Here is a 27,216-nt window from a genome sequence, read left to right as displayed (position 1 = left end):
CTTCGCGCGCTCTCGCGCTCGCCTGCGCTCTCTCGCTCTAAGTTGGAAGCTCTCTCTTTCCTGGTGGAAGTGGAAGCGGCGGGGCTCGCACGCGCCTGCACACCTTCTCCTCCAGGTAAGTTCAGCTCCTCGCGTCACTCTTTTAACCCCCCTCCCTCCTCCCCTTCCAAGTTTCCCGTTCTTTTTTTTCCCCATTTGGCGATCATTTTGAATCCGAGAGTCACGCGGTTATTTTAGAAAAAGAAAAAAGATTTTGTTTGTTTAATTTTGTAGGGGTTATGGCTGATTTCTCGTCCTCGTGCTCCGGCGGCGCGCGCGCGCCCGCTCGCTCGCGGATGTCCACGTTGAGGAGGGTGTAAAAATAAGAATAAAGCCACCAATATGGGCAATAAGCGTGAAATATCCAGTCTCCCGAAGGGCTTTGTGGCGCCGTGGCCGTATTTTTCGGCGTGTTTTCGACACGACAGCCGTGCGTTCTGTGAGGAAGCTGGAGGAGCGCGGGCACGAGGCGTCCCTTCTTTGTCAGCAGCCCACGCTGCGTCCGCTCCTCTTCTCAGCCTCTGTTTTTGGGACGTTTTGGGGGCTCTCGGGGTGCCGTTGTGGAGAGTTGGACCCGGGGGCTGAAGGACACTGGGCCGAGCACGCCGTGGGCGCCCACGGGGTGGGGGATGGGAAATAATAATAATTAAAAAAAAAAAAAAAAAACCACACACACGTACACATACAAATTCCACAGTGTTACTCTGAAGTAACAACGCGAGGGCGGCTGTGTGTGTGTGACCTTCTCCGTCGGTTAGTATTCCTTACAGCTCTTCTAACAACAATGAAAGAAAACGCGAGATATTCTCTTTAAAATCGTAGGAAACCCTTCGTCTAAAAAAAATCCACTAAAAACTTTCAAGTTAGTTTCATTCCATCATGACATGCTGCTTCCTTCTTTCCAACTCTGGACAGGCTGGACAAAAGTCACCGAACGGCCCCCTCTCTGCTGCAATTTTCTATTGAATTATATGGCTCTTTGCTCGTCATTTCTCCTCATTGTGACGCGTTTTATTGCTTTATGTTCTTTTATCACCTGTTGAAAATATTCCTGGAGGTGACTGGTGAGTAATTTCCCTGTGGGGTTCATGTGTATCTCAGGTTGATGGTTTCTTGGTGGGTTGTCTGAATGGTCAGCGAAGGGCCTCCACGTTGGGTTGCAGTTCAAAAAAGTTCTAAACAGTGTAATAATTTGATTTCTTCATATATTCTATACATGTTGCATAAGATGAAAGTTATCTGCGTGTATCCTGTTAGCTGTAGAGCCGAGATTGTCGACCTATCATCTATGCCCATTCATTGTGTCGGCACTGGCTGTGAAAACAAAGGTTGCTGGATATATATCATTTGGAGGTTTTCCCCTGTGGAGGATCTGAATATTTACGTTGGAAGAAGTGAAACAATGAATTTTTTTTTTTTTTCCTTTTCCTTCTTAAAGCTGTCCTCAGGCAACCTTTCTGAAGAAAATGAGTGGCGTTTGAGAAAGCCCAGAATTTCCCCTTTGAGGTTTGGGGCCCTGCACGCACTTGTCACCGTGCATCTGTCATGTGTGTTTTGGGTGGGGGAAGGGAGCTCTGAAATTTGCACTGAATTGTAGATGCACATTTTCAAACGTTTTTGTGTGCGCAGAAACCTATAAATTTTAATTGGAGTTCCCCAAGTGCACCACTGGTTACACGGAGGCCTCATTTGAGGTTACGAAAGAATCTGCAGCGCTACCATTTTTGTGAGGTAGCACAGTTGTGAGATTGGAAGAACTTTGTTACACGCATATCATTGTGTGAGTAGAATGAAGTTTTTGTGTAAAATGCATAAGCGGGCTTTGAGATTTTTTTTTTTTTTGGTCCATTCCCTGGGGTCCTGTGAACTCCTGTGAGTAAATTTATTATGGTTAAACAATAATAAATGACAGGTACTTTAGTTATATGCAGCTCAGTGGTGTGTGTCCAGGTTATTAGCTGATTGTTGCCCTCATACGGGTAGCTTTTTTGATTCTGGTGTGCAATTCCTGTGATATTTCTACCGGTAATAAGCCACCAGATTGTGTCTTCCATCTTTGAGGCGCACGTGTCACATAGTTTGCTGGAACACTTCCTTGCCTCTGCCTTCAGCGGGATTTAACTGTATAAGCAAGAATTTACAGGTGGTCTCCTGATCTGCTGGTAGGGTTATTTTAAGAACATGTTGATGACTAATCTGTCTTACACAGACAGACACACTGGAAACGTTGCCGGCAAGGTGTGGGCATCTCCGTTCACCTCTCTGAAAGGTCTTTCTTTTCCATCATGCAGCTTTTGAAGCATAGGAAGTAGAAAAAAGAGGGGAAAAACATACACAGCAATTGGTGGAAAGATTTTTACTGTTTTGATTTTGCCCATTGTACATTTTTATTGTACTGTACTAGCATTTTATAATCAGGTGTACATTTTTTTTCCAAACCCAACTTCTTTTTAACAGTACAAGAGGATCTCTGCCTTTTTCGAACTGACCAATTTGCAAGTGATTACACAATCATAATACCTAAAAGTAGAAATTCTGCCAAATTGCTCTTTACAGCAGAATTATATGAAATGTTAATCCCAGTCACTGGAGAAATGTTTAGTGGTTGGATGGGGAAGTGGACCATTTTATTCACTTTTATATGTTCTCATCAGACTGTGGGTCCAAAAACTTACTTTTGTAAGGCCAGTTCCATTTAGATAAGTTGTATTTTAGATGTTTTAGATAAGTGCATTTTTAAACTTGTTTCCTGTCTAACTATAGCTTGCTGAAGACCCTTGAAAAGCTGGGGACAGCTGGTAGTGTAGTGGTTAGAACTGCTGCCTTTGGATCTGAAGGTTGCCAGTTTGGTTCTCACTTACTGCTATAGTTCCCTTGTGGAAAGTATTTACCTTAAATTGCTCCTGTAAAATTACTCAGCTGTATAAATGGATAAATACATCTATGTAATGTAACAATTTAAGTCACTTTGGAGAAAGCATCAGCTAAATGAATAACTATATAAATGTGTTAAATTTTTTCACTCATTATTATTCATTTAACTGATGCGTTTCTCCAAAGCAGCTTACAATCTTAAGCTGCTTACAGTAATAACAAAACCATCTATATAATTCCTTCTTCCTGTTACATTGACAGTTTCAACTAACAATAACCATCAATTAAACATAAATAACAACTGATTTAATAGTATTACCATTGTTACTATTAATTAATTTTGCTGATGCCTTTCTCCAAAAGCATCTTAAAGTGTTAAGCTACTTAGTTATTTACTGATTTATACAGCAGGGCAATTTTTACCAGATCAGTTCAGGGTACGCTCGTGGGTACTACAGCTGAAGGGGAGATTCTAGCCTGTCTCAAGACAGTGGCTCTAATCGCTGTACCTCTTGCTACTCCCATCAAGAACGTGTCTTTGACAAGAATGAGCAGCAGTATTGGTATACTAATATTGACAATACGTAATGTAGCCCACAACTCAAAGATTTACCTGTCATTAGCAGTCTTCATGGGGGTTTCCCTGGTGATTGAATTAATAATCTTAATGGCTTGTCCAGGTCCTGTAAGGCATAAATGTGTAGTGAGCAGTTGTAACTTATGGCTATAACATCAAGTCACTTTTCTGCTTGATGGCCCAGTTAAATTTGCCTGTTTAACTTTGCATCCCTGTGTGTTCATTGCTTGCTACCCCATTTATTCATGAATGTTGTAGCTTTTGAGTAGCTCTCTGGTGTCTTCAGCAAATTTTACTTTGGTGTGTGTTTGTCTTGCTACCTCTTTGTTAGCAGTCAGAGAGAGAATGCTGCTTTGTTGTCCATGAGTAATGTCCAGTCCATGTGGGTCATTTGCCAGCTGGCAACCTGCCGGTGTTCAACAGCACTGTGCTTTTTCTGTGAACCTGTTTGGGGAACTGAATAATACATCTGAAGTTGTCCGGTTCTCCTTTTCTGGACAGATTCTACCTTGACCTCATTTCTGTTAAGAATAAGCTCGAGTGAGATCAGAAAGTCTTAAGGGGAAGCCGTGCCCTACATGTTGTCATGCCAGCTATTCCGTTGCCGGCATGAAGTGGGGGACTCGCTCCCTTTGTTTGGTGGGAACTGTTTTATCCCAAGATACCTGATTTGAACCCAATTAACAACAATTGTCAGCTGTGTATTTCAGCTACTCATGTTTTTTGTCGCCAGATTGTTCATATGTAGGTCTTTTAGACAAAAGCAGTGGTATTTGTGTAGGTGTCTCAACTTTACCTGTATGTCTAACACACAGTGGCTCCCAATAGAATGTACCCAATAGAAGGTTTCAGCAAACTTGGGTCTGAAACAGCGTAATTACCTGGCCTTTGACCAGGAGCATATGCGAGGCTAAAGTAGAGCGTATGGCAGATTTCTTTCAGTTTGCAGTGGACTGCAGAGCAGAAAATGACAGAAAGAGCTACGTCTTTGAAAAGCCAGATGGGCTACAGGTATCATACTGTCGACTGAATGCTTCCTCAGGGATTAAAAAGTGATGATATAGATGAAATGATGGAGAACAATGAATGGTGATGCACATAGCTATCAGTGGCCAGGTAGGCATGCTTTATGTAAGATGTCTGTATGCAGCACAGAAAAGACATTATTTAAAATCTGTTTGGAAAGGAAAAATTGACCTGTTAAACTACACACACACACACACACACACACACACACACACACACACACACACACACACATTTTCAGAACCGCTCGTCCCTTACGGGGTCACAGGGAACCGGAGCCTACCCGGCAACACAGGGCGTAAGGCCAGAGGGGGAGGGGACACACCCAGGACGGGACGCCAGTCCGCCGCAAGACACCCCAAGCGGGACTTGAACCCCAGACCCATCGGAGAGCAGGACTGCGGTCCAACCCACTGCGCCACCGCACCCCCTCCCTGTTAAACTAAACATTGCTTTTTTACCAAAGAATACATGTTAGGATTTGAGTTCCTTTGGCCCTGTTGTGCTTTTTGGGCGTTTTCTTTGCAACCCACATTTTGCTTTTTAATACAGGTGACTGGCATTTGACTCTCCTGTATGAATGAAATGGAACCTTGTAATTTTTAGTGGCATTTTCACCAATTTTTGGGATAGGATGTTTTGTCTTGTTATAAGCCGGTGCCAAAAAAAATACAAACAATGCACCAGCCTGTCATTTGCACTTGGATTGTCAATTGTGTAGATGATAGATGATCCCAGTGTCAGGTAATGGTCATCTGGTTACCCAGGATCTTGAGCTGGCATGCGGATATTCTCCCTTCTGTCACAGTTTGTGCAAGGTTATATGAGCCCTGGGCCTAGAAATGTATCATCTGTACGAAACCCAAACATCTGTCTTATTCAAATCTTCGTCATATTTTAAGATGGTAATAAAAGACAGTGTACAACATCTAATTTCTTTACAATACTTTTCACTTGTTTATAGCACTGTTTTAGTTCTGAAATATTTTGCTCAGTATAAAAGACAACTGTGACCACGGTTTGTAAATGGTGGATTGTGCAATAGCCGTAGTCCTCGTGGCACGTGGTTAGCTGAGTGTGTATTAATTCCTTCAAAATCTCCAGCCAGGGAAGGTTTTCGAAGCTGGCAATACCTCAGAGCATCTGTTGACATTACTTTCTCGACGTGGGTGGAAACAGTGGGTCATGATTCCGATGACCTGAAATGGGAGCTGGTAGTGTGGGCATGGGAGCACTCACCTTTTTAGCAGAACTTCCTAGGTTCACATGCCCATTCCTTCTGTAGTACCCCTGAGGAAAGTACCTACCCTAAATTGATACAGTAAGAATACCCAACTATATATGGAAAAATAAGTAATGTACAAATGTAATGTTGCAAGGGGTCAGCTAGACACGTATGTAAAATCAGTCGGCAAAGTATAGTTACTGTGCTCCTTACATCAGAAAGTAGAGGCAGCACACAGTAAAATGGTCTGATTAGCAGACTTCTGCAGCCTGTTAATGTTATGATGTGATGCTGTGTTATGATATGGCACATGGTGACTGAGCCAGAATTGCTCTCTAGTGGTCTTAAAATAGAAATGAAACCAATGGGCCATGTTGTGAGACTGTCTTGTGCTTTTCATGTAGAAAAATAGAAACCCTCTTATATATATATATATTTCTTTTTTTTTTTTTTTTTAAGTCAAACAGCTTCTCATCAATAAATATAAGAAACAACCCAGCATGACAGGTTGCTCAGTGCTGTGTTGTAAACATGGGGTGTTATCTTCCTTCTTTGAGACAGCGGTGAAGAGGGTTTTTAAATGAATGGTTGTAATACCCTTGATCAAAGTACTTACCCTAAAATTGCTCCATTAAAAAAATTACCCAACTGTATAAATGGTTTAACAGTTGTAAGAAGCTTAACACTGTAAGGCACTTTGAAGAAAAGCATCAGGTAAATGAAGTAAATGTAATGTGATTATGTAATGATTGGCTTCTACACTGTCTGTCTAGTATGGGACATAAGGTTTCAAAACTTTGAGGTTGTGTGCTTAATCACAAAAGCAGGTTACCTGTTAAGTTTGTTTACCAAAAAAAAAAAAAAAACGCACTGTTCTTGAGCAGATTCGGGAGGTGAGAAGGTGTGTTCAGCACCTGTCTCTTGTTCACATCCTGAGTTTGAGTTTGTGGTCATGATGGCACACAAGGTTTCCACGCTAGCTTCATTTCCGGAGCAGACTGCATATCGGACCCTAGCAGTGCAGATCACGTCTGTGGGTGGCTCCACATTCGGAAGAAAATGCTTTTCAGGATGTTATGTAAGACCATACTTTGGAAATATTAGGCTGTTTTGTACCGAGGATGTTTATGCCGTCATTGAACTTTTGAGTTTTTGAGGTAGAACTGTGGCTATCATACTGCAGGATTTTTGTGGATGAACAGACTATCATTAAAAAAACTCCAGAGCAGCTTAAGGAATTGGCTTTTTTTTTTATTATTTTTTAAAGTCCCCTTCTTATCCTCAACACCACCTACAATCCTGTATAAAACAAGTACATTGAACACAGGCACATTTAGATCACCATAAGTAAACCCATAGCGTTTATACATTTTAATATCATTTGTTTAGAAATGCAATTTTTAGGGAAGTAGATGTTGACCTGAAGTGGCAAATACTTTTCGTGTTCTTCAAGTTTGGGTCTCACACACACACGTGCATACGCACTTTGTCTGAAACTGCTTGTCCCGAGCACGGTTGCAGCGAGCCGGAGCCTAACCCGGCAACACAGGGCGCAAGGCACCCCAAGCAGGAATTGAACCCCAGACCCACCAGAGAGCAGGCACAGGCCAAACCTGCTGCGCCACTACGTTCCCCGGGGTCATACACAGAGTTTTAATTTTAGATGAAATACATGCAAACACGTTAGGGTGTTGTTTTCAGATGGCAGTGCATCAGAGTTTGGCCGTACATCCATACCTTATTAGTAAATGTTTATCCACTTGCAGGATCATGGCGTGCAAAGAAGTGTAAGGAAGGGAAAGTCCTGAAAGAGAGGCCAGTTTATCGCAGGTCAGTCCCACACACACCCCCCACACTCAGTCATTTCTTCCAAACTGACCAATAAGTAAGTATAGCAAGAAGCTATAGCTTCTGAGGTGCTTCTGTTTTAAAATGCACTTTGGCTATTGTAAAACTTATGGTACTGAAATTAAATTCCCACAGAGTGCATTTTTATTTATTTATTTAGTCGCTACTAAGCAGCAGACCTGTCAGCACGCACGGAAGAAGACACTCTGAGGGATTGTTGGAAATTCCTCAGAGCGCGCTGCTCGTGTCTAAACTGTTGCAGCCCTCCAGGGAAATGGATATTGTAAGATCCAAATTCAACGGCTGTCAGCTTGTCAATTTTTTTTTTTTTTTTTTTTTTTTTCTTCTTCTCCCCTCTTTCCACAGGAGGCTCTCTGCTGTCTTGCCACCTCTTTACCTGTCAGTGGGAGATCTTCACTGTATAGATGGTGATGGCATAATCTGTCAGTGCAGCAAAACAGAAAGCACCTCTCCAAGGCTATAAGAAGGGTAACGTAAAGTACTGGATGCTGTGTTTTAAATGGCTGTGTGGAGACCCTAAGCAAAGAAAAGGCATAGGGAGCCAAATAGCTGTCTGTGCAGTGTGGATTTGTAGTTTACTGATGTGTGATTTCATACTGGAGACCCAAAGTCTGTGCTCCAGGCCAGTCAACATTTGACCCAACTTTCTGAAATGCTGAGAGATCAGGAATCTTCTGGCTTTAAAAGTTTATTGCTGTGTGTCTGTGAAAGCAAGCGTGCAAAATACAAAGTTATCCAGTTCACACAGTTCGTTATAAATCATTAGTTTGGTTTGGTTAATGTTTGATTTTGGCAAAAATCTATTAGTAGTCCAGTGTGGCCAAGGAATGTCTGGCCAAAGTCCTCACTTTGCACCTTCTCTCTGTGTGCAAACTTTGGCAATTTTTTTCCCCCCTCTAATGGAGGTACCAGCTTCCTTTTGTTGAGAAGGATAAGGGTGGGGTTTATGACAGGAAATAAAGCTATACTATCTTTTCAGCACATATTGCATAAAATCATTTTTCCTCCCCCCACTGCAGACATAATTTCTTGCGGTTGAAGACAGCATACAAGCTGCTGTTAAAAATCTGAAGTGTCATGCCTTCTGTAACAAGTTTGAAATGAACTCTGTCTGGACAGTGAAAGTAACCTTAAGTGATTGAATGTGAGCCTTGAATAAGGTAAATAACTATTGGTCTAAATATGATCTATTGTATGTCTCTAAACTGGTTTAGTGATCTATTCAGCTTCACCTGGAGAGCTCATTAGAGATCTATTACAGAAGGTGTATATATATTTAAATGGGCGGCACAGTGGCACAGTGAGCAGCGCTGCTGTCTCACACCACCTGGGTGGTGCAAGAGGACACGAGTTTGATCCCTGCTCAGTCTATGTGAAGTTTGTATGTTCTCCCCGTGTCTGCATGGATTTCCTCCAGGTGCTCTGGTTTCCTCCCACAGTCCAAAGACATGCTGTTCGGATTCACCCATAATGTAAAAGTGACAGAGAGAGTCTGTTCCACTGATGTATGGATGAGTGACCCATTGTAAGTAGTGTATTTAGCAGTGTAAGTCACTGCGGTGAATAAGCTGTGTGGGCTGATAACACTACAGAGTACATTGGAAGTTGCTTTGGAGAAAGCTCTGCTAAATAAGTGCATGTAATGATGATGATGATGATGATGATGATAAGCTTGGCTGGAGATAATTTTCAGTCAAAACCACAGAGCTATATGCAAAATTTGTTTTTTTTTGCACCCTCCAGACTTTTACAATCCCTTTCCAAAGCTGCTCTTGTTTATGTTGGTAGGTTCATCTTGACCGAGATGCTTGGAAATCAACTTTATTTTCCTCTAGCTGCATTTTGACCTGTAAGAATTATTTGTATGTTTTATGTGCTAAAAGAACATGTACAGGTACAGCAGGTAACATTTAACAGCTCAGCCATTGCTGGCAGCCAAATACTTCATCAAACAGCAACAATTTTATGTAATACAGCAAAGCAAGCAATAATGTTTAATGGGGGATGGATATTGCAAACGGCAGTGTGCTGCCAGGGTTGATTGGTGTGTGTGTGTGTGTGTGTTTTTTTTTTTTTTTTTTTTCTCTCTCTTTTTTTGTGTGTGCTTTCATGCTCAAATGTTATGCAAAAACATCCATTTGGAGAGCTCACAATCCAGAGCAGAGCACAACCACAGGGGATTTTAGAGTCTGCTGTAATAATTAATGGAAATAGTGTGTTCAGCATTACTGGTGCTTTTACTTTACTTATTGTGCTCTCACTGGATGTGACTTAGCAAAGAACACTTTTACTGTAAGCTGTTTTGTATATTGGGGGGAATTACCTAATCTTGCCTTGATTGAAATATGTTTTAGTCACTGATACTAAAGGAACATTTCAATACCATATGAAACCTTTTTCATGTTTTATGGTGACAGAGGATGCTCCATTTACATATTATGTCAGAATACGAGTCTCTTCACTCATAATTGGGAGACTAGATAGTAATTTTGAAATTACTCTCGTAATGGTCTTTTTTATTTTTATTGTGCATTCTGCTTCTGTGTATTGCTTGTATGAATGTTCTTGTCTGGATATTTCCTTGAAATGAGGATTGAGACCATGCTGTTCAGAAGCAATGCAGGTTGGATGGTTCAGACCTGTAGGTGGCAGGTTGCTGCCGGATGGGCCAGGCTGGTGAGTGTGACCCCCCACCAAACACCCCACAACTTCATGCTTTCTTTCCCCTTAGTCCTCAGGTTGCTTGACCCTTCAGCAAGTCACGTCTTGCTTTGAGGTTCACGTCTGGTCCTAGAGGAGAGCATTAGCACTGACACAATGTAGCATTCGATTTTTTTTTTTTTTTTTTTTTTGGTTGCTCTCCTGTGATGTTGGTCACAACTTGTCTGTCTGGCTTCCTTCAAGGAAGTGATGTTGGCTGTGTTGCTGGAGCAGCCAACCGTGACACTCCCTGGTGCAATTTTTAACCAAGTTTCCTTCATCCCCCCTCTAACTGGTTCATACTGTGTATTTAGCAGTAAATGTAGCACCAGCATGACCACACTTGTAAGTACTGTAGACTGCCTTCTCTCAGAATAGGTGTCTCAGGTGGGGTGATTAACATACTTGCCAAGTTATTTGCCTGACTGTGTATATAAAAATATACCACTCCTGTGGATGTCATGTGTTTTTATATGTGTGCCTTCATTATTATGTAACCTGAGTGTGTTATCCAAGTGTTGTGTTTTTTTTTTTTTTTTTTTGCGCAGTACTTTTTTTGGTACACTTACACTAGAGCCTGGCTGTGAGGAGCATTGAGAATTCAGTGTTGTTACACTCTTATTTTCATGCATGAAAATGGGGTACAGAGCTCAAAACAATCCTGAGGGGATTCGATCCTGACTCACTTCTGAATCCTCTGGAGCTGTTCGTACATGGCAGCCGTCATTGATTTGGTGGTGCTGAATTTATTCGCCAGCTGCATGGGCTGGATAGGTAAACTAAACCAGGCCAGGTCTGAGAACACTATCACTGTGATGATGAGAGAGCAATGGGCAGTTACTACTACTACTTCCACTACCTTTACTAACACTGCTAGTGTGATTAGCAGTACCTAGTCTTGAATGGCACATACTAATGTGATACACTCGTTGACTTGCATTGACAGGTTTACACTTCAGTTTTAGGAAGGATTTTATTGAAACTTTTCAGGTTAAGGTGGTGGCTTGGAGACCCATGAGTAGTGCTGGTGCCTCAGACCTCTTGGGGTCAGCTCGGGTTTGAATCGGATTCAGTCTGTGTGGAGTTTGCACGTTCTCTGTCTGATCGTGTGGATTTCTTTTGACTGTTCTGGTTTCCCCCCACAGTCCAAATATACATTTCTGATGATTGCACGACTTCGAATTGCACTTAGTGTGTGAACTGTGAATAAGCATATGGGATTGCTGTTCCCGGGACTAAAGTGCACTCTGGCTCATGCCCTATGATTCCAGGATACACTAAATGGTTATTATAATGACTAATGGAGGTTTTGAGGCTAAGGATTCAACCTGTCCAGCAACATTGTCAGTGCACTTAGCCCCATGATAAGAGGAGTGGTCATATTGTCATTTGTGGTTTAATTATACTCCTTTTTCCAGCTAAAGACCCACATAATTAAGAACGCTGTACAGAAGATGAAAAGAAAGTGACCAAACAACGAGGAGGTCTAATCTGGGGGGCCACTGATGCGCTGTCGGTCAGAAAACAGAAACCGAGAAAGCCTTGCTTCACATCCTGCTTTCTGTGATAGGTGTCAGGAGAAGCCCCAGACAAGGCCTGTTGTTCTTTATACATTGTTTAATATTCCTTCTGTGTGCCGGTCTTGTTTTTAACAAAATGCCCTAGATTTCTTAGAATCTTTAAAGTTTCTCTTGCCCTTTAGCCAGTTGTATACTTTACTGATAATGTCTTTTTATTGGAGAAATCCCTCACCTCGCCCATCATGAATCTAAAGTAACTTGAAGTTTTTGGGTTACATTATGTTTTAAAAACTACAGTAAAACCCCAATTTAACATGCCCTGATTTACCGTGAATTTGGATGTAATGCGATGGTTTATTGGACCCTTTTTTGCTCTTTTCGGAATATGAGAAACTGCATTAAAAAGTTCAAAAGCTGGCAAAGTTTACAAACTCAGAAAACTGTTGTACAGTGTGAGTGGATTAGAAAAGCTGAAATGCTTGTAACAACAACAATTAATTCGTGGAATTCTTTAATTCAAAGTTAATACACGTCCCAGAAAGTAAACATGCAAGAAACGGGTAAAATACAGTGAAAGTAGGGGTGATTTAGGATGCTCGGTCAACATTTGGTCAGTTCGAATGCTGATTTTCTTGAACCCTGATTCAGCGTGACCCTGCTTTTTTCCACAATGACATTTTATGGACCGTAACGATCGGAGTTTCACTGTATTTCTTTGTTGCGGTTTACATTGCTGCTTCGAAGTGGAACGGATTATTGTTCTGGTGGTGGAATGGTGGTCGCCACCCATCTATGGTTGTACTGCTTTGTCATTTGTGCAGGACCATGGAAGGTGAGCTCACCCATTAGTGATCACCATCGATGAGACGTTTCATGTATCGTGCAATATTTCCACTGTGTGAATTTGTCCATTCAAGCACCACTGCTTTATTTGATGATTTTCAGGGCGATGCTGCCTCTGATTAGGAGTGTGTTGTTACTCCCCTAGTTATTCTGGGCTCCACTGGGGGCGACCCTTTTCACACAGGACGGGTCTCTGTACCAGTGTTTGTCTTCAACTGCCGGCAATGGAAATGTCAGAAAGCACACTCAGATCTAGCGGTGCTGAAATGAGCTGGAACACGGTCGCCTCCGGTTGAGAAGCGGCGAGGCACAACAAGGCGCCCGCAAACACGGAGCAGAGGGGTTATTCCTGGAACCTCTACCTCACCCGCAGTTTCACATCCTTTATTTCATTCTCATGTTGTTTACACTGTTGTGCGCACACCGTTGCTAAGCGGAGAGGCCTGGCGTAGACATTAGGTTTTGGCGCTTTTGGGGGGCATGTATAATTACACACGTATGCTGCTGGTGGGAGCAAGCGATCATGGATTCCCCTCTCACTTGGAATCCCCCTCCCCCACTCACGCCGCCTGAGATGATCAGCAGCGACAGAAGAATGCCGAGCCAGCAGAGTGCGGTGGCTACCTACCTGTTTGTGGTCGATTAGTTGAACCCCCCTCCCCCACCTCCTCCCCTCCCCCACTACCAATGAGACTGCAGCTCATCCCCTGGCTTCAAAGACGGGTTTTACTCAGCAGAGCCCTTCAAGAGAAAATGGTTGCTGGTTCCAGGCGGGCCTTTTTTGCACATCTGTCAAGAGGTGACCGCTCATGAGAAAATGGGGCTTTCGGCATGTTTTTTTTTTCCTCTCCCCTCCCCCTCCTTCTTCCCCGTTGTGTCTTGTTTTTATTTTTCCTCCTCAGTTATTTTCAGAAACAATGCATTTTACATGCCAGACCCTTTGCATTTTTTTTTTTATTTTATTTATATACCTTTTCTGCTCATTCTTTTTTTTGTTATGTCATCCATCTCTGGGGGGAAAAAAAATCAGCCGCTCCTACCTTCTCTGTTTTTGGGCACAGTTCTGTTTTTATAGTTGCAAAATTGTAGCAGTGCATAGCTTATGAAATCTTGCTCTTCCTTCAGCAGTCAATATCTGCAAAGTTCAATCTGTGTGAAATTGCAAAATTCAAGGTAACAATGTTTGAAACAAGTAAATAATGAATCTGTGTAATAACACTACAAAGCAATGGGACAGGGTGCGTGCTGTGGTTACAAGTTAATGTCCAGGGAAATAGTCTTGCTCCTCATAATGCTCATTTCTCTTTTAATTTTTTTTTTTTTCTTATTACTTCAGTGTATGGTGAAATGTCCTCATAGCTTACCACACTATATACCATCCCCCAGCCTATATATAGAGCTGCTTAGCCAGCAAAAAAAATAGAAAAAAAATCTGCAGTGGCAAAAAGATTAATTTTTTTTCTTTTTTTCCCCGTAGTTAGTTTCACAGTGTGATCCCTGACAAACCTTGGCACATGTGGTCAGGTGTCAGGGCAGTTGCCAGCTAATTGTGCATTTAATGAAGGCCTGTCTTGCCCTTAGCCGCCTCCCTCCATCCCCTCAGTGGAACTTTCAACCGAGGCCGAGCTGCAGGAATAGAAAGGGGCACTGAGATCTTGAGCACCATGGGCTTGGGAGTGAGCAGCATCGCAGACTCGCCATAAACATCCTAATTGCGAATTTAATGAGAGGAGGACCTCTCGTTTCAGCACACTAACAGAGCAAACCCTGGGTGGCGCTCTGTGCTAATTATGCCGCTCCGTCAACAGAATGAGTTCTCAGCCCTGCAGTTTGAAGGGCTTGAAGATTAAGGTTCTGAGCTGGCTCGCTCACTCGGTCCCAAGTTGGGTGTGTGAAACCCATGATTGATGATGTGGAAATGGGTCAGGCGTACACCCTAGGGTCCACTCTGGCAAAGTTCTCTCACATGGTTTAAACCTCCCCCCCTCAGCCCAGCACTCAAAGACACGAACCACACCAGGCAAAAAAAAAAAAAAGACCTTTTGCTGAAGTAAGCCATCGTTTCTCTTCCAGCTCTGTTTTGTCAGACTCATTTCTGACCTTGTTATGACAATTATTAATATTTACTTTATCTGGGAGGTTTTTTTTTTCCCCCATGTGGAAATTGCTGGAGAAGGTTTAACAGTAAACAAGAGGACACTTTGCATGCTTTGAAGATCCTTCATTTTACAGGTCTTGCAAAACACATTCGTTGCTTCGGAACAGTAGAAAACGTTTAATTTGTATTGATATGCCAACAGGTAGGCGAAACGAATATATCACAGTTGCCATGAACAGAAGAGAAAATATTTTGTGGCTTTCTGCAAGCAGTGAATTCCTTGAGGCCACAGAGTTGCTTGGGAGAGGCAGCGGTTCATGAAAGGGATGAGGAAAGCGCAGATGAGGACGAGCCCTCCATTTCGGTCTGGGGAGCCTCCCATCCCGGTTGGTGGCCTGTTACATTCACATGTCAAATGAAGCTGGGATTTGCTTCACACCCTTGAAATGCTTCTTCTGCCTCTACGACCAACAAGGCTTCACCTAAACCTCAGTGCGTCCGCAAACGTCAACTTGACAGTCTTTGTGGTCGCGGAATCCGCCGGAGAAGTTATTGGACAGACGGATTAGCGAGCTGGACGACCAGTCAGCTGTCGCGCCCCTCAAGGCCTTGCAGCTAATTAGATGTTTTCTGGGTGTCGAAGGGCACCAGGTTCAGCAGCAGCGGCAGCGCCATCTCCTCATTAGCTAATTACCCAGAGGGGACGGCGGCGGTTTGCGATGCAGCCTTTAGGAGCTCACGGCTGAGTGTTGCTCTCAGTGTCTCCGCATGGCTGCGGGAAAGGGCTGTTGGGCTCAAAATGAGATATAGATCTTTTTTTTTTTTATTTGTACACCTTGGTAAGGATTCCTCATCCTGCTTCTCCTTGTCTGTTTATGCTGAGGTGATATGCTGAGATGTTGAAGGGGTCTGTGCCATGAAATGTTAATACTGAAGGAAGTAGTGGGCGTTTTTGTTTTTTTTTCCTCTTTAATACATTTGTCGCTTTCTCTCGGAAATTAGAGGAAAAAAAAAAAAAAGACATGATGTAACAGTGTGTGTGCACTTTCATTTAAGACCAGCTCTTGTTGAGACCCAAAAGTGCTGTTCTATGGCCTTGGTAAAGGTTAGTGTGAGCTGTTCCCTTGTAAATACTAGTCTTTACCATGAATATTTGAAAATGTTTGACTGTATGTGCTTCCTCTAAAGTGTTGTGACATATATATGCAAAGATGTGCTGTGGCTCATTTATTGTAAGCATTAAAGCCCTATTTTATGTAGATGGAAGATAGCTGTGTGTGTGTGTGTGTGTGTGCGCGCGCGCATGCTGGTGGTGTGAGGTATCTAGTTTTTTCTATGGTTGAGGAAATGTTCAGCTTGTGAAATGTCTTGTTGCTGATGTTAGCAGTTTACTTTTTCAGACCTAAAATGATTTTCAGTTTTCTTAGGCAGGGTCTTACACAACTGTAAGACAGTACTTCCAGTTCTGTTTCAGACCTGACCTCTCTGCAAGGTCACCTCATCCCCTCAGTGGCTCGAAAGCAGGCAGCGCCCAACCGGTGTTCCCTTCCAAGTGCTTAAGTCTTCACACATTGTAGGTTATGCATCACTGTGCAGGAGAGTAATTTTCTCTCCTTCCAGTGTTTTTGAGCTGTCAGTCTGCTATTTTAACCTGAAGGCCCTTCTTTTGCAACCAGGCAAGACCCTTCTGTTCACCAGGTCCAGCTTACAGCCACAGTGCTGGCAAAAATCCCTTTTAGAGACATTTTCCTTTGCAGAAGTTGGCCCTTTTAAAGGACGCGGTATGAATTCCCACGCCACCGCACTGTCTCGCTCCCCAGGGAAAGCTCATTCAGGACCTACAGTAGGATCATTGTGTTTGTACATCAGTTTGGTTTATTTATGTAAGTCTTACTCTCAGACAGGGGGCTGCAGTGTTCCTAAATTTGTTCACTGATTCAACTGGAACCTCCAGGCCATGTCTGTTGACTTGCTCATAGACCTGTGTCTTCTTCTCTTGACTGAAGTTCTGTTGCACTCTGGGAAGAACTTTGACCTGGAGCTATTTTGTGCTCCACAGAATTTGTATTTTAAGTTTTCACCCTAGTGGTTCCATGGTCAGTTTACACCATCTAACGGTTTTACTGGTGTGGAAAAATCACTGGGGTTCAAGTGTTGTTTTGCCTTCCTATCGTCTGTTTGATGCTCACTGTAGTAGTCGCAACTCCTTTCTGAGGGCCCTCGGTATGGCTTCCTGGAAGAGAGTTTGTTCACACAACTCTGGTTGACCTCTGATGGCTCTTCAGTTTGAGTACTTGAAACGTCCAGAAAGGTTCCTGACAGGTTGTGTAACGACGGTAAACTGTCAGTGTATACATGTAAAACATTACCTTTCTGCGTGGAAAGTTTGGAAAAGTGTACCGCGTATGAAGAAGCACTATCATGTTCTGAACTTGTTCACGCGTGAAGGTTTTCCATGTTTGAAGGTATGGTTAGGTTAGATATTTCATCTGTTTTGCTTGTAACTACAGCTGAGATCTTTTAGAAGTGGCAGAATGAGAAACAGATTCTTTTTGTAACGCTCATCAGACCTTAATAGGAGCCACATGTTTTTAATATTGAAAATGTTCAGCTGAAAGAACTCAAATTTCCTGCCTTTTTGCATAGAATGCAACTTTGTAAGAACAAGCAGCTGCGAATATTTTTTTTGAGGTTGTTGTCAGTCACAGATACTGAATTTAAAAAAACATTTGTCACCTTTATTATAACAATAAAATTAATTTTGACTGTGTAATTTATTTTTAAAATGTAAATTTATTAATTAATGGTTTTTAGGTTTGAAGAGATTTTTTTTAAATATAATGACAATTTAGGATTCCCTGAAACTGCAGTTGACCCTTTCACAACGAGAGGCTTGGGGTGCCGACCCCCCCCCCCCCCGTCGAAAATCTGCGTTTAACTTTTGACTCTTCAAAAACTGAACTACTAATAGCCTACTGTTGACCAGATGCCTTACCAATAACCTACAGTTGGTTAACACATATTTTGTATGTTATGTGTATTATGTACTGTATTCTTACAATAAAGCAAGACAGAGAAAAGAAAATGTTAAGAAAATCATAAGGAAGAGAAAATACTTGTACTGTACTATAAGAACTGCTCACGGAAATGATTAGCGTCGTCCTACAAACCGTGCAGAACCGCAGTACTTTTGTGGACTAACTTTAAAAGGGAAAATGAACTTTTTCTAAAAGATTTGTGTAATATGTGTTAGTTAATGAGAAAATAGATCAACAATGCCAATATTTTATGCATTTATGATGTACTGTATACTGTACTAAGCAGTTTTTTTCTTTGGATTCATAACCTTCTGCGCATCGTCTGCATTCACGTATGTGCGTAAAGTTTTACAAAATATTTACTCTTTTCATAAGAAATGTGTATAATTCATGGTAGTAGATGATAAAGCGGACTAATTATTACAGTAGTGCAGTATGTACTACAGTTCATTTTATCTAGTTATGATTTTATACATCTTTACGTTTGTTTACATTTCTCTCGCCTACGAACGGTGCCATGTACTGTGTGCGCATAAGTTTTGATAAATTTTTTTCTTTTTTTAATAGATTTCTATATATTTTGTGGTGGTAAATGATAAAATAGACTAGTATCAACATATATTTTATGCATTCATGACATACCTAATTATTCATAATTTTTTCAATATTTCTAGGATACCCAATTTGTCTTTTTTTTTTTTTTTTTTTTTTTTTAAATTATTTTTTTAAATTGTCGCAAATCTCAAATTTTCCAATATATTTATTGGGGGGGAAAAAAAAATCTGTGCACAAGTGGACCTGCGCAGTTCAAACCCATGGTGTTCAAGGGTCAGCTGTAATTGTGTTTTTCCTCATTGTTCCTGTTGCATTGTTTCCTGCCCGGGTGCATTGGAAAAAAGCATCCTCTGTCTGCAAAATGGACAGCATTCTTTTTTTTTTTTTTTTTTTTTTTTTTTTTTTTTTTTAAAAGAAAACTGTCATTGAGAAAAGATATTTTTCCCTCCTTACCTGTGGATGACATATAGCTGTGTCTAAATGTACTGGTCTCATGATCATCTGTCTCCTCACTCCACAGAGTGTGCCCACCTGTCACGCAGACCTCATACGTTGAGGTTGGCTAAGATGAGTATAACCAGTGATGAAGTCAACTTCTTGGTTTACAGATATCTCCAGGAATCAGGTAAGAGCACTTTATTTTCATTAATACACATGGAGGTGTTCCTTTTTTCAGTAAAAGTTGTCAGGTTAATATCAACAGGCTATATTTATTCTGTTTTCCAGGCATTAAATACTTGTATGACTCCCCATGACTCATTCAAAGTGTCTCCTGCCATTATAATATAGATTTGTTTAATTGATATGATTAGGTAGTAACACTTAGTTATACCATAATCTTTCTGAATAAAAGATCTAGAAGTGAAGCAAAGTAGTTGTAATTTGTTGAACACTTACAGTGAAAGTGAATGTGGGTTGATGGTAAGAGGGAAGGAAGTCAATTTGCAATGGATCTGCTCCTGTGAGCAGAACAGTCTCCATGAAGTAGTGGAGTAGTGTCTCAATGTGTGCTTGAGGCCTTTTGCTTTGGAATTTCTGGGATCCCACTTTCCCGTGGCTCGACCTTCTTGTCTGGCCGCCTATGGCTTGTCTGCCCCTTGGCCTTCTCAGTTATACACAAAAATCTTGTAACAACCAGTGTTTTTTTAAAAAAAAATAAAAATATGTACTGAACCATGTGCACACTTTAGTGAGAAGTGTGGCTCTTTTCTGTTTCATGACCCCATACTTGTGGCCTGATTATGCCTGCTTCTTCAAATGGAGAGGGGGAGTTACTAATATATTTAAATCTGATAAGGAAATATTAGTGATTACTTAATAGAAACGAATTGCGCATGAGCCTTGTCTTTAATTCTTCTTTGATGCAGGGCTTACTAGAACTAGGCTAAAACCTAAAAGTTGTGATTTAATCTGTCATTTTGCAGAAATGGAAGGTTGTGTGTTTTTTGTTTTGTCTCTCTCCTCTGTTTGTTGTTTCACTGTTGACGCTATATAGCTTCAGTTGGCTTCCTGAAATATCGTACTTCGAATTCCTGACTGAGGGGACAGAAGTGTGTCAAGTGAGAGATGTCCCCCGCCTAGGCATGCGGTTCTACTGAGGGCTGTGCAGAAATTGAGATTTTCTCATGAGTCAGTGTGGTCGAGAACTCTGTTCCCAGAAAACCAACTGTACTCGTACATTGTTAAATTAGTAACTGAGAGCGTCCCCAATCCACTTTGCTTCTGAATGTACTTAGGTGGATATGAGGTGCTGTCTTGCCTCTTTCTGTTCAGAAATGACTGTCTTGTTCACCCTTTTCGACTTATTCAAGGGCTCAGTTTTTGGTTCGTAAAAGTGGAGGCAAACATTTTCCAGCACACAGTTTACCCGGATTTGGTTTAATGGTTACTAACCATTATATACCACCCTGGGCATTTTTGCAAAAATGTGACTGAAATGTTGCTGAAACCAAAAAAGAGGCGCTTTGTTTTCATGAAGATTTGGTCCCATGGTCACTAGTTCTGGAGGTATGAAATCTGTTTCTTGCGCTCGTACTAAATCCTGTCTGTGCTGGATATCTTGTGGTGTGAGACAGAGCTGTTTGCCGCACATTTGTGTGTGTCCTCGCTGGCATTCGAGTGCCATGCGTGTCTGTCTGTGTGTGCACGCATGACCTCCATGGCATCTGCGTTTTCTAGGTTTCTCTCACTCTGCATTCACGTTTGGCATTGAGAGCCACATCAGCCAGTCCAACATCAACGGGACGCTGGTGCCCCCTGCTGCACTCATCTCCATCCTGCAGAAGGGCCTTCAGTATGTAGAGGCTGAGATCAGCATCAATGAGGTGAGTGGGAATAGAGGGGGTCAGATGTTACCGTGATGCACACATGGTTTCCCTGACCGTGCGTACTCACTGTGTTTATTTAACTATAGTGTGTGGTAGAGAGACAATTTGTACAAATGTGTTGCTGTCAGACTGAATGAGAATTTTTCTGCCTAAGATTCGAAGTCCTCTGCCACCAATTGTTTAGTAAGGGTTTCCACTAGTCTGACTGGTTGAATGTGCACATGCTTGCTCTCTGGTTAGCGCCACTGCGTTTTCCTTGCAGGATGGAACTGTGTTTGATGGTCGGCCGATCGAGTCGCTATCGCTCATCGACGCTGTGATGCCAGACGTTGTGCAAACACGGCAGCAGGCGTTCCGCGACAGGTTGGCCCAGCAGCAGGCTGGCGCCGCAGCCGCTGGCATCCAGCAGAACGTATCCAAGAATGGAGAGACTGCCGTCAACGGCGAGGACAGCAGGGGGCACATCTTGAGTAAGGGCTCGGGCTCTAGCCCTTTTTGCATTTCTCATTATTGTACATGGGTAACAGTATGGTACAGATCCTGCAGAAGTATGGCAAGCACTTACAGGGCTGCAAACTTTAACCCTTGTGCAAATTAATTTTGTTTTTCAGTGTATTGCTCTTGTTTATTCATTTAGATGACACTTTTCTCCAAAGAGACTTACGATATTCAGCCACTCTCTGAAATAATCTTCCCATTTATACACCCAGATAGTCATTACTGTAGCAACTTGGGATGAGTACCTTGCTCAAGGGTGCTATAGCAAGAGTGGGTTTCAGACTCGTGTTCTCCAGGTTTAAGGTAGCTGTAACTATAGTATGAGACCTGCTGTCTTTAGTCACGTTGCGTGCTAAAATATTCGGAAGATTGACCCGTTGGGGGATTTAAAGAAAAGAGGAAAAAAAAAAAGAGGCAGAGAGACACAACTCTTTGTATTCTCTGGAAACTTGGATGCAATTACAGACTTGCTGATTTTGAGAAAACTGACAGGAAGTGAGATGTGAAAACCAGGCCCTGGTGACTTAGATTAGGCTCATTGTGAGAAGCATAGCTTTGGGTTTACAGTAACAAGCAAATGTGTCTGGCTTCAGATAACCATACAGAGCCCATGGAGGTGGACGGGGACGTGGAAATCCCTGCCAGTAAAGCCACGGTGCTAAGGGGACATGAGTCAGAGGTCTTCATCTGCGCCTGGAACCCTGTGAGCGACCTACTGGCCTCGGGGTGAGTCGTCAGCTTCAGCTCGTCTCTGATGCCCTGTATCCACAAATGCCTCAGTTTCACATTGCTCTCCCTTTTTTTGGAAACACTGCTGGTCTGAGTGCTCTTAGTGTGGTATTTTAATGGCAGAGTCAGTGACCGCAGCACTCTCACTCACCATCTGCCCCTCAGGTCAGGAGACTCAACGGCGCGGATATGGAACCTGAACGAGAACGGCAGCAGTGGCTCCACCCAGCTGGTGCTCAGGCATTGCATCCGGGAGGGAGGCCAGGATGTCCCCAGTAATAAGGACGTCACCTCCCTGGACTGGAATGTGAGTGCTCTTAGGAGAACTTCGTTCTGCAGCTGAGCCGTTTTATCCAGGCATTATGAACTGGAAGTGAGGGGTCATGGGAAATTCTTCACACAGGTCTGCATGAACATCCGTGATGGAGAAAATAGGGTTTTATGTGGACAAAGTGGAGGTTTTCGCTTTGGGTTTTGTGCATGCAGTTATCATTTGTGCACTGCTTTTACTAACAATTTCACCTGGCTGAAAACACAACCAACCATTTAGGTCATAATAAAGTAGTCATTCAGTTGTTCTTTTCACACAGAGTGAAGGAACTCTCTTGGCCACGGGATCATATGATGGTTTTGCAAGGATATGGACTAAAGACGGTAATTTTATATGTAATGTAATATTATTGCAAAACTACTCATCATCCCCCCCCAATTTGTCTCTTTTGGTACTTGTGACCTGACAGTTACCAAATGTACATTTTGCTTTGTGTAGATATACCCTTATTGGAGAACTGAAACATGAGCTAGTACTTTCTGTAACTCCTTCCAGGTAATCTGGCGAGCACTTTGGGGCAACACAAAGGTCCTATTTTTGCACTAAAGTGGAACAAGAAGGGAAACAGCATACTCAGTGCAGGAGTGGACAAGGTATATTCATTTTATTACAGTGGCTGATGGCAGATTTCTCCCTGGTTCCTTTCACAGGGTAAATGGTCAGCTCCTTTGATTTCTGTAATGTGCCTCCCGGGACTGTTTGTTTACTATGCACTCTGTAGTTTGTTAAATTGCTCCTGAACAGAGTAGAGCAATTTAACAAATGTCTGGTTCGGGACTTAAACTGTATTCTAGATTGGAGAAATGGTCTTTCTGACTTTGTCTTTGGGTGACTGGAGGGGTCGTCCTCTGCGCTCCTTGTTTGCAGGAGCTTGAATTTTCTGTATGGTAATACTGAACCTCTTCTCCCCAGACCACCATCATCTGGGATGCTCATACTGGCGAAGCCAAACAGCAGTTCCCATTTCACTCAGGTATGACTGTGAGCTACGGGAGTGTAGCAGATGAGGTCCGTTTAGAAATGATGCCACCATATGCGTTTGTCCTGCTGCAGTTGACACATCTGCTTCACTCACAGGCACTTGTTACATCCTCGTTCACAGCTGTCCTCGAGTCCCCCCTGCCCCCCCTTCCCCTGCTGCATCTGCTTTATTACTACTAGTTCACTTACTTTATCAGTAGAGGCAGTTGAGGTCATTGTGATCATCTGAATATTTAGTTTGGAGCGAAGCAGTGCGGAACTAACGCAGCAAGGATCCAGTGCCGCAATCTTTTTGTCTGGGACTGCATACATCAAGCGGCCAAGCTTCTTTTTGTTGTTTCAGTATGCCATTGGTATTGTTGGGAACCGTGGAGTAAGTAATCTCCTGATGTCTGTCCCCGGCTCACAGCTCCTGCATTGGATGTAGACTGGCAGAACAATACAACCTTTGCCTCCTGCAGCACGGACATGTGCATCCACGTGTGTCGGCTGGGCAGCGACCGGCCACTGAAGACCTTTCAGGGACACACGGTAAGGGCACGTGAGCTCCTTGTACAATGGTAGTCTCATAGCTAGGTGGATGTACGCTCACATTTGCCGGTCCCTCTTTCAGAACGAAGTCAACGCCATCAAGTGGGACCCATCTGGCATGCTGCTGGCTTCATGCTCGGATGATATGACCCTCAAGGTGAAGAGTTTACCCAACTCGTTATTTATCCAGACGTGAAGTTGCTTATCGGTCACATTTTGCCATGCATTATATTTAGGTGAATGTTTTATATAGGTGCATTTCAGTTACATATGGTTGGTTGGTTTTAAAAAGCATATTTCTTTGCACAGATCTGGAGTATGAAGCAGGACTCATGCGTGCATGACCTCCAGGCGCACAGTAAGGAGATTTACACCATCAAGTGGAGCCCCACGGGGCCCGGGACCAGCAATCCCAACTCAAACATCATGCTTGCGAGGTGGGGCATTTTCTCCTTTCTGAGAGTATATTATTCATGAGCTCGCTTCGTGAAACAACAAGTTTCTAAGTGCCGTAAAGATTACCTTTTCCATCCCATTGTGAACAGTATTTGTTCATGTTGGATAGTACGCCAGTCAGGGTAATGATGTCAGATGTTACACATCTCCCTTTCTCCCTGAAGTGCGTCCTTTGACTCAACGGTGCGACTGTGGGATGTGGAGCGTGGTATCTGCATCCATACCCTCACTAAGCACCAAGAGCCTGTGTACAGCGTGGCCTTCAGCCCCGACGGCAAGTTCCTGGCCAGTGGTTCTTTTGACAAGTGTGTGCACATCTGGAACACCGTGGTAAGGACCTACATACTCTCCTAGACTGTCTCACAAAACAGCCATCTGAGGGTTTTACCGAACTGGCTTCCTTGGCTTGCGGTAAAAATCCTGAGCGGATACCTTACGCTGCAAGTCTACTATATTTTCACATTAAATGTGTAAAGTTGGGAACAGTTTGAATGCTTCTACTTATGTACATTTACTTAAATTGACAGTGTAAGTAGAAAAGAACAGCCTCTACTGTGTCTCACCAGTGACTGCTGTGGTGTTTTCAGAGCGGAGCCTTGGTTCACAGCTATCGAGGGACAGGAGGAATTTTTGAAGTGTGCTGGAACAGCACAGGAGAGAAGGTTGGGGCCAGTGCATCTGATGGATCGGTAAGTCTGTGTCACCACTGTCGCCGTCATCAGTGTTTGATGGTGCGGAGCAGAGGTTAATGTAAGATTTAGATAGGAAGTGAAAACACTATATTCCCACGCAGGCTAAATTTGATAAAGATTGATTTTGTGGTAATGGGCATAGAGTGGCAATAAAAATTTAAATGCATTGCTAATCATTTTGAATGGCCTCCTCAGGTGTGTGTCCTTGACCTTCGGAAATAGCTTCCCAGCAGTGATTTAGAAGACACAACTTGGAATGTGTGGCAGGACGCCCCCTCAAATCCGCCGTGGCGGTTTGATGTCGAAAGACCTTGCTGTTGCAAATCTGTGTGAACGCAAAGTAGACCGCACCATGGCGAAGCAGACCACACACCCCCCTCTCCCCCCCCTGCCAAAACACTCACCTCCCTGTGCCAGACACGAAGCCAGAGAATGGCAAGGACCCAAACGGCTGTGCAACAAGAAATCCACACTTTGAAAACCAAAAGGAAGGAAAGGAAGCCACGGGAATGAAGCAGGTTTGCGTCATTGTGGGAACTCTGGTGCCTTAGGTAAGAGTGAGCGTTCGACGGCGAGTCACGTCGGCACGTCGGAGAAGGGGGTGCAGTACTTGGCCACACTGATGGATGGGCAGATCTGCAGCAAACAGAGGAAGGCTCTTCACCTGCATTTTGATGGTGCTCTGAAGAACTGGCACACTAGGAGCTCCGTCAAAGGAGGAGACCGGTGTATGTGTATTTTTGAGAGGCAGACGTTTATATGTCTAGTTTTCTATGTACAGGTTTGGAGAGCACACGGGAGAAGAAGGAATACACTGCTTTCGTTGTTGTTCTCAGCTAGAATGACATCTTCTGGTGTGAGCATTTGTGATCTCTCTCAGGACATCGTGACGGCTCTATAGTTCTCCTTTATGGAGAATTGCTCTAGTTCCAAGTGTAGCACTCATTGTTAGAACCCCCATCCAATATTGTTTTTAAATTGAACTTCTGGAAGGTGAAAAATGTTTTATAAGGTTATTTCACATAGGTCTGTTACTAACATCGGTATCGGTGACAAAACTGCCAAAACTTTTTTTTTTTTTTTTTTTTTTTTTTTGCCCCATCCCCCGATATTCAAATTAACAAGAAGCTTTCTACAGAAATGAGTACTTGTACACACACCAATTAGTAATTCTGTATTCCTCCTTCTGGATGTAAATTTTAAATGAATGTACATGTTTGTAAATTAGATGAACACACAAATTTATATACTGTGTATATGTGTTTATATACAGTACAAGTTCTAGTCTTTCAGAGGCGCTGCACACCTGGGTTCTGCTTTTCTTTCACAAGCATGATTAGAACTACAGAAATGCCCTCTTTGGGAATTGTTTTGCAATTCTCGTAACCCCCCCCCGACTTTGGCTTGTGACGGGCTGAGTCTGCCATCACAGATGATCAGGATGGGACATATGAGTGTTAACAGCACTATCAGTGACTGGGATTAGGTGGTTTCTTCTTGAACTGAATGAGTCGGACTGGTTGTAAGGTCAGAGCTCACATGTTCTTATTGTGTGTCCCTGGAGGGTCTTCAGCGGCGTAACTGTAAGGAATCGCAAGCTTATGGATGTCAGAGATGTATTAAGGGGAAGGGGGGGGTTGTTAAGATTCTTCTGTTATGTTCTCTGTCATCTGTAGCTGGTCCTTATTTTTGACTAGTCAACTAGATGTCTTCTGTTAGCACTCAGTTCTCTAACATTGTGTCCCGTTTCCTCTCAGCTAAGACTGGCTGCTGACCCTCCATTGCCTGTCGTCATGATTGTTTATTATTGAATGTCAGCTGTCTGCTTTGAGATGCAGCTGATTTAAACACTCATTGCACAGCATACACAGGTATTCCCCCAATGGCTCCTCTGCTCTTTTTGCTTTAGTGACCCTGATTTGAGAGAAATGTGAAGTGCACTTTGTCATGTGGTAACATCTGCTTTTGTCATCACCTTTTTTCTTTAAAAAAATCTTACTGAGGGGGCAGTCAGCAGTCTGCTGCTGTCCCACTTCCTTGTCTAGCTGAGAGCTGTACGGCCTCTGCTGCCATTGCCGTCTGTGTCAGATGGAGGAGCGGACCGTGATGGCGCGGTGCAATGGGCGAGGGGGTTCTAGAGGTCACACGACAGCTTCCTGTGTCACCTCTGCACAGGGTCGGGTCATTTCGTCTCCAATATGTTTCAAATAAATCGCTCTATTTTGATATTAGAAAACACTATGGCTGTTTTGTCTTGATTTTTGTTTGCTGCGTGTTTTTGTTATTTTAGTGCTTCACTGATGGCTC

At 42.9% G+C, this 27,216-nt stretch overlaps 1 protein-coding gene across 4 annotated transcripts; it reads left to right on the top strand.

Annotated features, from left to right (window-relative positions):
* LOC108930811 (F-box-like/WD repeat-containing protein TBL1X) lies at positions 1–27,120 on the top strand. Of its 4 annotated transcripts, XM_018746228.2 has the most exons (17): positions 38–115; positions 7,508–7,571; positions 7,956–8,078; positions 18,885–18,989; positions 20,543–20,688; positions 20,954–21,161; positions 21,783–21,915; positions 22,084–22,225; positions 22,509–22,572; positions 22,745–22,842; positions 23,162–23,222; positions 23,640–23,761; positions 23,844–23,918; positions 24,071–24,198; positions 24,382–24,547; positions 24,805–24,906; positions 25,105–27,120. In XM_018746228.2, exons 4-17 carry the CDS (start codon positions 18,932–18,934, stop codon positions 25,129–25,131), a joined length of 1,530 nt encoding a protein of 509 aa, XP_018601744.1. In that variant the 5' UTR covers positions 38–115; positions 7,508–7,571; positions 7,956–8,078; positions 18,885–18,931; the 3' UTR covers positions 25,132–27,120. The 4 variants fall into 4 exon arrangements, with proteins under 4 accessions (XP_018601773.1, XP_018601744.1, XP_018601753.1 ...); XM_018746237.2 differs by lacking the exon at positions 7,508–7,571 and having other exon boundaries at positions 98–115; XM_018746257.2 differs by lacking the exons at positions 7,508–7,571; positions 7,956–8,078 and having other exon boundaries at positions 1–115.
* Positions 27,121–27,216: the final 96 nt, after the last annotated feature.

The sequence above is a fragment of the Scleropages formosus genome, chromosome 12 (genome assembly GCF_900964775.1).
Source record: "Scleropages formosus chromosome 12, fSclFor1.1, whole genome shotgun sequence".
Taxonomy (NCBI): Eukaryota; Metazoa; Chordata; class Actinopteri; order Osteoglossiformes; family Osteoglossidae; genus Scleropages; species Scleropages formosus.
This window is presented reverse-complemented; position numbering and strand designations above follow the sequence as displayed.

What these genes read in the sequence shown, in the direction of transcription:
- LOC108930811 (XM_018746257.2), top strand. Translation starts at nt 18,932, where the DNA reads ATGAGTATAACCAGTGATGAAGTCAACTTCTTGGTTTACAGATATCTC. An exon ending in AGCGACCTACTGGCCTCGGG is followed by an intron (nt 21,916 to 22,083) that starts GTGAGTCGTCAG and finishes TCTGCCCCTCAG; the next exon opens with GTCAGGAGACTCAACGGCGC. An exon ending in TCAAACATCATGCTTGCGAG is followed by an intron (nt 24,199 to 24,381) that starts GTGGGGCATTTT and finishes TTCTCCCTGAAG; the next exon opens with TGCGTCCTTTGACTCAACGG.